The sequence below is a fragment of the Diplotaxodon limnothrissa genome, linkage group LG2 (assembly GCF_057381915.1).
Source record: "Diplotaxodon limnothrissa isolate DT_005_m linkage group LG2, D_limnothrissa_male_GT1.1, whole genome shotgun sequence".
Taxonomy (NCBI): domain Eukaryota; kingdom Metazoa; phylum Chordata; class Actinopteri; order Cichliformes; family Cichlidae; genus Diplotaxodon; species Diplotaxodon limnothrissa.
The window spans coordinates 36,294,957-36,307,733 of NC_140597.1; the positions used below are offsets into that span (position 1 = coordinate 36,294,957).

At 40.8% G+C, this 12,777-nt stretch overlaps 1 protein-coding gene across 1 annotated transcript; it reads left to right on the forward strand.

Moving 5' to 3' along the window:
- Positions 1 to 1,467: 1,467 nt before the first annotated feature.
- Positions 1,468 to 2,370, forward strand: sox3 (SRY-box transcription factor 3). The gene has a single exon (XM_085372795.1). The coding sequence runs from the start codon at positions 1,468 to 1,470 to the stop codon at positions 2,368 to 2,370; it is 903 nt and encodes a 300-aa protein (XP_085228921.1).
- The last annotated feature ends 10,407 nt before the right edge of the window (positions 2,371 to 12,777 follow it).

Sequence of the window (12,777 nt, forward strand, 5' to 3'; positions counted from 1 at the left end):
TTGCTCCCAATCATTAGCAGGTGTGAGTTTTGCCCAGTTGAGTGATTGGTATCAATGGCCAAAGTCGTTTGTAAGGAGACACTCCCTGAAAATCATTTTAAAAACCATTAACGTCGATGAGAGAAAACGAGTCACCCAACAGCTGGCGACAATTTTTAGGGCCGCCAGTCGGTTTACGTGAGGGACACTCAAACTAAACTTTTCCTCAGGGACCGAGGAGATAGCCTGTCCCCTCCACAAGAGGTCGTTGATGTATTAAAATTCCCCAGTGCTGGGATCCTAACGCACAACATTTCGATTAATTTCATTTGGAACATTTGGAAGTACGAAATCTCTCTATCATCACATAAAACAGAATAAATATACTTGTTTTTGATGCTTTATTTTATTTTCAAAATGTATATTTTTATTATATTTATAAAACCTAAATAAATGCCCTTATCAACCTCATTCTGTATCAAAAACTCATTGCATGGATTTCATTTTCACAGTGACTACAGGATCATTTAATCATTCAACACCTCTGGGAAATTTTTAAAAAACTTTAAGAAAAAACACGTAAGAATAACATTCAGGTTCATCAGTTGAGCATGACACCATCGAAACCCCAAACTAATGTCAGGAGGCAATTTTTCCAGAAGATTTGCAATACATTTGACTAAGTGGCAGAAAGAAACATTTTTTCCTTTCAAGTAACATATTTTATTTCAATATCCCGCTTTTTTTAAAATGACTTGGACTTATTAAATCCATGTGGGTTGGGGTCTGCCTCTTCAGCAAATTAAATGACACCGATCCCAAACCTTTTGTTTGGTCATATGGTTTCATATTTTAAGAATTTATAGTTGTATGGGTACTTTACAGCCTCCATGGTATTACAATCCGTAAAAACACCCCATAAGCACTAAATTTGAAAACTAAAATAATTTGTCACTAGAAGAAATGTGATGCGTTCACAGACAAAAAAGGAAGAAATAAATCGGGTTCATTTCTTTTATATACTCGTTGATTTAGTCTTGCAAAATTTTGTAAACCCAGAATATTTGGAGTTGCGCTGCTGTTTTAAAACTTTACCTCTCCCTCCTCTTCTGACCAAAACACAGGAGTGTGTGCCCTGGTTGGTTACGCGCTGGATATGGGAGCCGCGCGCTGATTGGTTACCTGGTCCTCATTGTCATGCTGTCAATCCACATCACATGGTCCGGCCCCTAGGCCTATTAACAGATGAGCTTGGCGAACAAGTTTACAGACTTCTGTTTCAGAGCCGTGAAGGAAGGAGCAGTTTGAGCGGAGAGAACCTAGAAGCACCTGCAGGCACGTTTGCCTCTTAAGGCAGAACTTTTTTTTTCCAAAAAAAGAAAAGAAAAACATCATCTTATGAGATCGGTCAGTACATCTACCTCTTTGACTTTTGGCGTTATTTTGTGAACTTTTTATGTGCCTGAGTGAACACTAAAAGCCGCCTGAATGTATAACATGATGGAAACCGAGCTCAAGACCCCGCTCCCGCAGTCCAACTCGGGCTCGGCGCCGGGCGCAAAGAACAACAGCGCCAGCGACCAGGAGCGGGTAAAGCGGCCGATGAACGCCTTCATGGTCTGGTCTCGGGGTCAGCGGAGAAAGATGGCTCAAGAAAACCCTAAAATGCACAACTCTGAAATCAGCAAGCGCCTCGGTGCTGACTGGAAACTTCTGACCGACAGTGAAAAGAGGCCATTCATCGACGAGGCCAAGCGTTTACGGGCTATGCACATGAAGGAGCACCCGGATTATAAATACCGTCCCCGCAGGAAGACCAAGACCTTGCTCAAGAAAGACAAGTATTCTTTGCCCGGGGGACTGTTGGCGCCAGGAACCAACCCCGTCAACAACGCTGTGTCAGTGGGGCAGCGAATGGACGGATACGCGCACATGAACGGGTGGACAAACAGTGCGTACTCCCTCATGCCGGACCAGCTGCCCTACCCTCAGCATCACAGCATGAACAGCCCACAGATTCAGCAGATGCACCGGTACGAGATGGCAGGCCTGCAGTACCCGATGATGTCTTCGGCGCAGACCTACATGAACGCAGCTTCCACATACAGCATGTCTCCGGCGTACACGCAGCAGACCACCAGCGCCATGGGACTGAGCTCCATGGCGTCAGTGTGCAAGACCGAGCCGAGCTCACCACCGCCGGCCATCACGTCCCACTCTCAGAGGGCGTGTTTGGGGGACCTGAGGGATATGATAAGCATGTACCTGCCTCCCGGCGGGGATAGCGCAGAGCATTCATCCCTGCAGAGCAGCCGGTTACACAGCGTCCATCCGCACTATCAGACCGCGGGGACTGGCGTTAATGGAACGCTACCTCTCACCCACATCTGAGAGTAGCACGCAAAAATCCCCCCACACAGACTTTTAAAAACTTTTTCAAAAAGTTACGGATACTTGAACTTGCTAAAGAGACAACGTTCAGCAGTTTTGTTTTTAAAAAAGAGAAACACGCTTTTATCTTCTGACTTGTCCATTTTAAAAGACGTTTAAATGGATCGAAACTGAACGTTGAGCCCGCCAGAGTAAATTGCGCTGCAAAGAGGCTTTTTATCGCGAGTACGAGCAATTAACTTATGTAGAAGAATTGGACTTCTATATTTTAAATGATGCCATATTTTCTCTCTATGAAAAGGCATGTGGCCTCGTGAAGGGGCTGGTGTATTTCAGAAAAGCTGGATGGAAAGTTGTTTCATAAATGTTTACACTTAATTTGTAGAGTGTCAGTTGTCTCGACTGTGTCCAAATTTTGTAGTCTCCTTTTTTTTTTCTTTTTTTTTTTCTTCCCTTCCTCCCAGTGAACTAGGTTAAAGAAAATGTAAAGACAGTGCGGGTCGCAAACGCAAGTTTTATTTATAGTAAGATTTTTTTTTTTCACTTGTTTTTTGTTTTGTTTTTGTTTTTTAGCTTGTGAACCCGAAGTTTTGTCACGTAAAATGTTCAATTATTGTTTTATTTTTTGTAAAATATTCTGTTCTGTGATGGTTTTTGACAGTGTCATGTTTGCTCATTACCCTGAACGAAAAGGTTTATTTAAACTGACGTTTCTACATATTTTAAGACCATCCTCTATTCTTAAATGCTGAATAAATTTCTACGAAACGTTACTTGTGACTCCGTCTCGTGTGTATGTGTCTGTGTGTGTAATGTGAATGACGAGAATGTGATATAAAGGTGATTTAATAAATAAATAAATTATAGGCCCTTAGACAGACTGAAAGTCTTCTTTTCACAAAACCGTCTGAAGACCAAACAATTGGCATTTACATTTGTAAGATGTGTTCATAAAAATGTTTTCTCTTTGAAAATGTCAAATCAGTTGGTTATTCAAGCACTTACGATTTTCTTACACAGAAGCACAAGCAGGAGAGGAAAAATGTTTCATTGTTTTAGAAGGTATAAACATAAATTTCATTCCTGGTCTAATTTTGAACATCTGCTTAATAAGGAGTGTCATAATTCTTCATTAGATAACAGGCTATTTGTTTAAAAAAAAAAAAAATATATATATATATATATATATATATATATATATGAAATGAATGTTTGCTCTTGTTGAAAAGCTGTATGTTCCCTTAAATTCACTCAGTTTTCATAGGTCAGATGGGTTGAAAACAAACCATGTAAAAGTACTTGTTTGCTTAGGTTGGTTTTTATTTTGTCTCATTTGAATAGGTCTTTAATATACAATAATTACCTTTTTGTATATATATTTTTTTAACTTTTAACTAAAAAAATATAAAAATCTAAGATGTTTTAAACTAAAATGAATTAGACTGGCAGATCCTTATATAAGCATATTCAGATTGTATTTAAACTGGTAACATTTTTACTAAATAAGACTATACCATATACTATCAGAATATTATCTGAAATGTGATATGAAAAAGTTTACTTTAATGCGTCAGCACTCATTAACGATACTTGGTGCATCAGTGATGTACCAAGTATCGTTGATTCACAACTTTGTTTGGCAGAAAGTGTTGTATCACTTAACAATCAGTCATACAAAATGTGATCTTATTATTTCAAACTTTTATTTGATTTATATGTGAAGAGATTTAGTTCTCGTGTACCTTTTGAAACGTTTTTAAATTCTACTCTTTGTCAGTCTGTGTCTTGGTTCTGTTAAACTCTTGTCATGACTCTGAAAACTCTCTATGCTCTGATTTTTTTTTCTTCAATAAATTCTCAATTTATAAACGTGCCACATTTATAAAACTTAATCTCCTTTAATGCACGTACTGTTCCTGACGCTAAGGTGTTTTGAAGAATGGACTGGCCTGCTGTTGCAGTGTACCTTAGGATAAATAAGCCCTGGCCCACCAAGAGGGCCTAAGCGGTGGCGGTCCCGCTGGCCTTCCCACACTCCCCTTTAGGACTTGATCCACAGCTCAGCACAGCAGCCTAGATTAGCCCCACGCACCTTTGTGGAGGGAAAGATTATCCAGACCTCCCTGCATTCACTGACAGGTTTTAAGTCACTCTAGCGTGCCAGCAGCCACCCGTCACCTAATCACACTCTCCTACTCATTTTTTGGTAATTAAGCAGCTTTTCTCTTCCTGGTGCTCAGTGTTAGAGGAGTTTGTCGTAGTCTCGTCAGAGCAATATTTATATATATTTATTTATTTTGATTTATCAAATTCAGTAATATTGGATGACTTTCACCAATACGACTCTCTGGATAAATGCACCAACACGTGGGCTTAGGCTTAACAACTAAAGGAAAAGTATAAATATGTTGGGAGTGAAAGATTTTCTTATAACTCCAGTTTGACTCTGTTCTTTCTATAATCACCTGGATTGCCACAGAAATGTAACGTCTACTGATGATTTAGGACTTTACTGCTGTGGTTGGTGGAAGGTGTGCGCATATCTATTGACTGCGTTTGAATATTCTGGCAGTTAGGCCATCTGAGTTGGGCTCCCCACCACACCACCCCCACACCCCCTCGCTGTCCCCCTGCTGAGTGCCCAAAGGGCCTCTCTCTCTCTCGCCTGTCATGTGGAGCTCTGTGCCCACTCAGCAAGTGCAGGCATATCCCACTTCCATCTGCCTATGACCTCACAGCCCCAGTTTGTTTAACCCCCTCTCCAAAAACTAACCTAATTATAGCCCTGTAAAACATGGCTTCAGCAGATTCCCAGTGGATTCTGCCACTCTGCGTCTGTGCACACCTATCAGTCTGCCAACACAGACTCTTGACTTGACAGCAGCAGCTCCATGAGCCATGTTTCTGTCAGTCCTGTTTTTCTTAGGTCTCTCCCCATATTATGTCAGAACATGCCCTGCCAGTTGCACATTTTATGAAAGTATATAGGTAAAATAGATGGCCTAACCAATAGGAGTGTGCTTTACCTGTCCTTTTTACGTCAATGTGATGAGTGGAAAATCTGTTTGTGACATCACGTTTCCTGCTTGACTGGCTGGGCAGCTTCCAACAAGAACACACCTTCTGAGCACGCTCTTTATATAATCTCAGACTCAAATCTGAAGCCTCCTCTAATACACAGATCAGACATCAGCTAAGAATGCAGTCTGAATGTAATGCATGAATGGATGAGTGCTATCCCTATGCCATACATTCATCGATGTGTGAAGGCCTTTGCGCCTATGACAGATTCAGACTGTACCCATTTACTGTGTCTAGTAAATCCAGGAGACCTGTTTGATCTGAGCCCGGAGAGGCCTATAGGGTGGCCTGTCCAGCTTGGGGAGGCCTGTCCGGAGTGGTGGGACCTGTGTGAGGTAATGAGATTGACAGCAAAGTGCTGTGTGTGTGTGTGTGTGTGTGTGTAGAGGTGAAGGGGGTTGGGGATGAGGTTAATCTCTCTGAACTGGGGCAGATGTTGTTAACGAGCTCCTCTCAGGTCGACTCCCTGCGTGGGAAAATGGCATCAAATCCTCCTGGGGTCAGGGCTTCTGGGCTGACCCACAGAGAGCCACCCCTCTCCACTGCACCGTCCTCTCCATTCACTCACCCACTCAACTCACACATTTGACAGCCCTCACCAGACACGGCACAAAGTCACATTTTATCTTCTTCTTCTTATTATTATGATTTTATTTTTTCCCCACCTATCTTCTTTCAGCAATGTAGGTTCAGGCCCTCACATGAACCTATGTGAACACTGACGGACTAGTTGCGTGAGTGATGCAAATGTTTCATTAATGATAGCTGTGGTTGGCTCATTATACATCACACAACCACAAGGAATGCTGAGTGGGAAATGCTTCAAAGACAAGCATGCCGCCACTCAAGAAACTGCATCCGCCCAGCAGGGAGTTACCTGCGTTAATACCAAAGAAAGTAAATTAGTAGAATTACGGCCTTTATAGACTTTCAGGCACCAAAGGTAAAGCAAACTATAGAGTAGTGCACGTAGATACATTTATAATATAAATAATTGATCTCTAATTGTGTTTTCTTGACCTTCTTTGCTTCTGTGGATTTCTATAAACACCTAAGTTAAAAAAGAAATCACATTTACTTTTCAGATATTATTGTTTATACTTTTAGGGAATCTGTTTTTTACATAACTGCAGTTAAACAAAAGGGAAACTGAGCCATGTGTGCAGGATTGACCTATGTACAGACTGAATGTCCTGTAAACAAGTTAGCTGTGATGTGGCTACTGCTCATCAGTCATCTCCAGAATGGGCATGTCTCTGTACAATATCATGTCAACATGCCTGCTTTAGGGGTTATCCGGACTTAGGTTCTAATGCGAGGGTCATCCATTAAGGTGCCTGACTCTGAAGGTGTGTTTACTCTGTCCCAGCAGGTGTGTGTGAATATGAAACTTGTCAAATATAAGACGGGATTACCGCCGCTTTTGTCCCAAACAAAACAAATACAAATCACGCGAACAGCTGAAATGGGAGGAATCTTTTTTTTTTCTTTTTGTATGTTTGGAGAGTTTTTCTGATGAGAGCCCTTTGATATTTTGTTCAGCTAAGCAATGCTGAGCTTTACTTGAACTTGTTTTCGCTTGTAATTGTGGTCGGAGGAAAATGTGCGAAACCACACACACACACAAAGCACACAACCCAGAATGAACCAGGATTAAGAGGCTTCTTCCTGAATAACCTGTAATGACAATTACATACAAACGGCTGGTTCTAATGTATGTTCAGGAAAGCTCAGGAAACCAAGAGAGTCACTGTCGTGTAAAAGTGCATCAGCTGCAGATGGTCTCTTTCTATAGCACACTTTACTTTGTCTATGAACACTGGAGCATGTAGTGTTGCTTCTTATTTGCCAAACTGGAATCTGATCCCGCTTTTGACCTGTCTTGGAAGCTTGGAAAAATTGGGCCAAGTGTATGTGAGCTGATGAATATAGTATGCCTAAGGACAGCAAAGTGAGTATGAGATGCTGCAAGACAATATAGAGTCAGGGGAATAAGGACTTCAGGGGATACAAGGCAGAAGATTAGGCTGCTCATCTAGGCCAGCGATATTGATTATTTTCTTAAGGACAGTGAGATAAAACACAGATTGACAGACACACAATAGTACAGTGGCGAATCTGCTCCATCAAAATCTGCCGATCATATCACTAATGTCAAGAACTCTGAACATTCGGTAACTTGTTCCAGTGTATGCTCTCCATCCAGTGTAGTTAGCGTAAAACCCCCAAAAATGCTGAAAGCCAAGTAATTGCAGTTGGATGCATCCAAAACACATCAGGACATTCAGTTTCCTGGAAGAAATGACCCGGTTGCGAGCACTTTGTCTTTTAGAGTGTGTGTGCAGTTTATGGGGGTGTAAGCCTGGGAACATGGGGGAGGTGGCACACACTCTGCTACGGGTCAGTCCTGACTGACTGTCACTTATTGATTAGTTGCCATGGAGAGTTAGTCAGGCCATCTCTCTTGGAGGTGTGTCCCTGAGGGCCAGCAGCACTGCCCAGATGAGCCTGTGAAGGCTTTGTCTGCAGGGGGTTGAAAGTGTTTGTGTGTGTGTCCGTGCATGCATGCACATCTTACGTACACTCTCACTCAAGGTTCACCCCTCCTCCTTTTGAGCCCCTGCGGGCACTTTAACTTACACTTTTTTCTCCTGAGTGGACGAACTCCTAACTAATCTGCAAAATCTCTGAGAAAATGTATCACTGTTTATGCTTACACCTCCTCCCAAGGGACTTGCTATAAAGGGAATTGTAAACAAACTGTTCAAACTTACTGAGCTGTGAAATCCCCTTCATATCCCATTCTCATGTGATCTCCACCTCTCTGTTTTTGTATTGTAATTTTTTCTATCAAAACATAGGAAGAAAGAGTAATCACACTCCATCTCTGTGGAGGGTTTACTCCACAGAGATGGAGATTCTGGACTTGGTGGTGCAGGACGTGGCAAACGACTCCAGTAAAAGCCCAGTGGGGGATGGTGATGGTGCTGGACTTTACACCTTTTGGAAATTATTTGTAGATTCAGGTCTACAGGAAGAGAAGAGGAAAATAGTAGAAACAAGGTGGAGGATGAGAGATAAAGAGGCAGAAAGATAAGGCAACTATCTGTGCTTTACAGTGTCATGGGTTCTACTGTACACATTCCATGTCTGCACTGTTCTTATTATTCTAGAGGAGTTTTCACCAGCAAAGGTGAACGTGAGAAAGGAAATGTTTGATGCAGATGGATCAGGAATTTAAATGGTCTTTATCCTGCCCACTCACTGAACACTGACAGCCTAAACCAAACTGAAGAAGGGAGAAACTGACCTATATTCTGGTGTGCGATAGAAGTTATTTATGAGTAAGTTTGTGTGCAATAAGTGTCCTGAGAACACCTTTACCTTCAAGAGGCTGCTGATATGTTTGTAATGTGATGTTCCTACCGTTAATTAGCCTTGCTCTCCTACAGCTTCTTCTTCATGTTTTTTTTTTTTTTTTTTTGAGGATTTCTTGCCCATTAGTGAAAATGAAACATGTCTTTGATTGGCTTTGATTTTGTTACAATTTTCCACTTCTAATCAATACTTTGTAATGTGAGCCAGCGAGCTGATGGACATAGAGTACAAGATTTACCGCTGCAGAAACTATTTTGAATGTTTTAATTATTATACATTTTTTATTTTAAACATAAGAACGTACCTAAAGCACTCTGACCATGATGACTTCATTGTAAGTATTGCAGATTTGTCATGTACATTTTGATGTTTAAATGGTAGTAGCATACTCTAATACATAATTTACTCTGAACATGCCTAAAGTTTCAAAATGAATTAATCAGAACTGGCAGACAAGGACCGTCTGAATAAATGTAATTTCTTTGCATAAAAATGCTGGATAATAATAATGCTTTAAGTTTAAAAAATCTGTCATACAAGAAGGAAACAAACAAAACTTTTAATAACAGTCTATTTCTAGAAAATATAAAGGGTCCTAATGGGGTCCCATTGAGGATTAAAGTAAAGTACAATTGTTTAGTGGCATGATGACATTGCTTTGGGCATTTTATTTTTTTAGAAGTTGTAAAATTATATTATATATAATTGCTGAGCGCAGAACTCATTAAAGTCACACAACTTTCAGCAAACTTATTTGAAAAGAAAAAAGTAAATAATGACACCAAACTGCCTACATTTTAGGGCCAATTTTAACTACATTCCCTGCACATGCAAACCTCTTTTAAAATTTCTTTTAAATTTCCCTTTGAACGGTAATACTGCTGGTTTATTTACAGCTTGTCTACAATGTAGGTCAGATTACAGCATCTCAGTATGTATATGTGATAAGAAAAAAAACAACAGCTGAAAACAACATTTTTAATTGTGCATAACTGGATGTATCCATTAATTCTCCTCCCATTCTTGTTTCTTCAAGTTTCAAGACGGTTTTTAAAAAGAAAAGGTGATCTGGAAACTTCTTCTCCTTTCAAGGATATGCGCACAAATTTCCCAGCCCGAAACTTGACAACGGGCCTCTGCTATTCCTGCCTAATATCACACCTTGGATGCATAAACATGCCTGTGCTCCACACATCACCCCACACCGGGGGGCTTGCATGGCTTTAGTGCAGCGCTGTGACACCAATCAGGGGAGATGGCGGGCTCCTTTGTCATGCAAACACCACTTGCTTCTTGTCTTATTCAAATGTCTGCCCTCTCTCTTTCTCCTCTCCCTCAGTCTCTCTCAACCCCTAGCCTGCTTCGCCCCGATCTGCCCCCCCCCCCCCTTCCCCTCCACCCCCGACTTCAGCCCTCTCTCTGTCTCTCGCTCCTTCTCAAGTCCAAGTAAATCCATGCTGAGAGAAGAGGGAGCCTCCAGGCCCGTAGCTGCTGAGGCAGGCCTCTCTCCTGGGGGTCAGCCTGTGTCTCAGCGCATGGAGCTGTTTCCACGCCCAACGAAGTCCATTTCATATTCAAATGTTACAATCAGGCTTCTGACCCACAGGGGGCTCTTTATGGTTGCGGCCCCAGGTCGCAGGGTCAAGATGGTGATTTAATAGCTCAGGCAGAGGAAAAGAGTGGGGGAGCAAAGTGATTTAGGGGATGAATGAGTAATAAAAAAGCATTTTTCCCAAGTTGTCATGTAAATTTCAATCCTTATTCAATACGAGGCTCCCTTCAAACTAGAGATCTTCGTCAATGGCTTTCTAGTGGACTTTAGCCATTCAAAATTAAGAAAGTCCATTTTCTGCTTTTACTCTTGACTTGTGGTTGTTGTAAACAGTAGCGGATGGCGAGCCCACTGAGGCTTAGGGATGGAGATAAGGAGAAGCTAAAGAGTCTTCACGCTTGTATGGTGCCACTGTGTCTCCTATGTCCTCACGCTCTGGAGTGGCCTGTTATTCCTGTCCACGAGGGTGTGTTCCCAGCACAACAACTCCTGTAACACCGGCAGTTTGGAGTGCTCATGTATGAATGTGTGATAGAGAATCAAGTTAGAGCCATGTGGGCTAACATATTGCATGTGTAGATGGTAACTCATAACTTTATGGGGAAACTAAGCTGGACTGGAGTTTCTTCACTGGCACCAGACCAGTTCTTCTGTTACTCACATGACATGTACTGTTCAGGCCTTCAATTAAACTGACTCATTGAACCACAAACAAGATCCCAAAGCCTGCTTGACATTGAAGACGGATTTATTTCTTTTCTGTTTTTCATGTCAACATTTTTATTTGATTGTACCGCTATTGTTAACATTTTCAAATTAGGAATGCTGGGCATCCGGTTAATTATTTCTAAATTAACAGATGAAAAGATTTAACAAAATGAGTCAATTTAGCTAATAGTAGTGAACTGACATCTACTCTAATCAGTCAGCATTTGCTAGAGTTTCACAGTACTCCTCAGTTTTGGGATTCTTAAAGCTCAATCAAATACAGTTTAAAATGGTTGGAAACGGGCTCTTGCAAGGCACAAAATATGGAACCAAAACATTGCTCTATCCCTTCCTAGCAGTGGCTCAAGCTCTTAGTACCACTCATTCTAATATGTGACTAATTGACTTTGAGATTTTTTTTACCCCAAATAAAATTTCACCAAAATTTCCACCCATAATTCATTTTGGTTAACTGCCATTTTTTCCTCTGTGTGACAGCGGTCATGTTATATGTTTTTTGTAGGCATGTTAGTAAAAGTGCTGAAGTGTTTGCTTTGGAGATCATTTTTATTCTCAAGATGCTATTTTAAAATGAATTCAATATGAATTAAATAAATGAGGTAACAGTAATTGAATGAGTGAATGCAATCTGTTGTTTTGTTTTACCAAATGGATCACACATCCTCTAAGGATGAGAAAACACCATCCGGCTAATACTGACAGTAACGAGTGTGTGGATGCATGTATGTGCAATAAAGAGAATAATATAATTTTTTTAAATGCTGCAGATGATCAAAATTAACCAACAAAGACTCAAAGAGCCGATAAGCATAGAAATATTAGGTCCTACAGTGTCCGATGTTACCACTTACTAGTTGGGATAAAAATAAATGAACTATAACTGGAAATATAAAAATCCAGCACATGTCCAGTAAATATTCCATTGTCTCAATGGAAAATTTACAGTGTGTTTAATTTAAAAAATGTTATTACATTTCTTTTGGTTCTTGATTTTACAACAACTTCATCTCATCTATCACCAATCCACCGATAGAGTGACCACATGTGCCTCTCTAAGTGGTATTGCAAAACATTTTTATTCCTTGTCCCTCTGTCCCACATCTTGATGCATGTCCCACTTTACCCACAGTCTCCCATTTTTCTAAAGCTTTTACTCAATGCATATGAAAGGCAGGGTTTTTATTATAGTCAGTGTGTCATAATTGGCTTAAAATTGATTAAAAAATATGCATCTATGGATATGTCGCTACTGAAATCCAAAGACTGTTGCCAGAGAGAACAGACTATACAGGAATATTTAAAGACTAAGCATGAAACCGTAAGACCCAACTTCAGCTTCTTTTTGTCCTTATTATATTTACTTAGCAAGTGAGGTGGAAAAGTTACATTCAAAATTGATATATTCAACTAACCCCCAGCACTGTCAACATCCCCAGTTTGTCCCACGTTTAGTTTGTCAGTGGGGCATAAGCCAAGTTTGAGCTATTCAGAAAGATTCATTGGAGGAGAGTACTTTGCAGAGGTGTGGACTCGAGTCACATGACTTGGACTCGAGTCAGACTCGAGTCATTAATTTTATGACTTTAGACTTGACTTGAAAAAATGTTCTAAGACTTGTGACTTGACTTGGACTTTTACACCAATGACTTGGGACTTGAATTGGACTT

What these genes read in the sequence shown, in the direction of transcription:
- sox3 (XM_085372795.1), top strand. Translation starts at nt 1,468, where the DNA reads ATGTATAACATGATGGAAACCGAGCTCAAGACCCCGCTCCCGCAGTCC.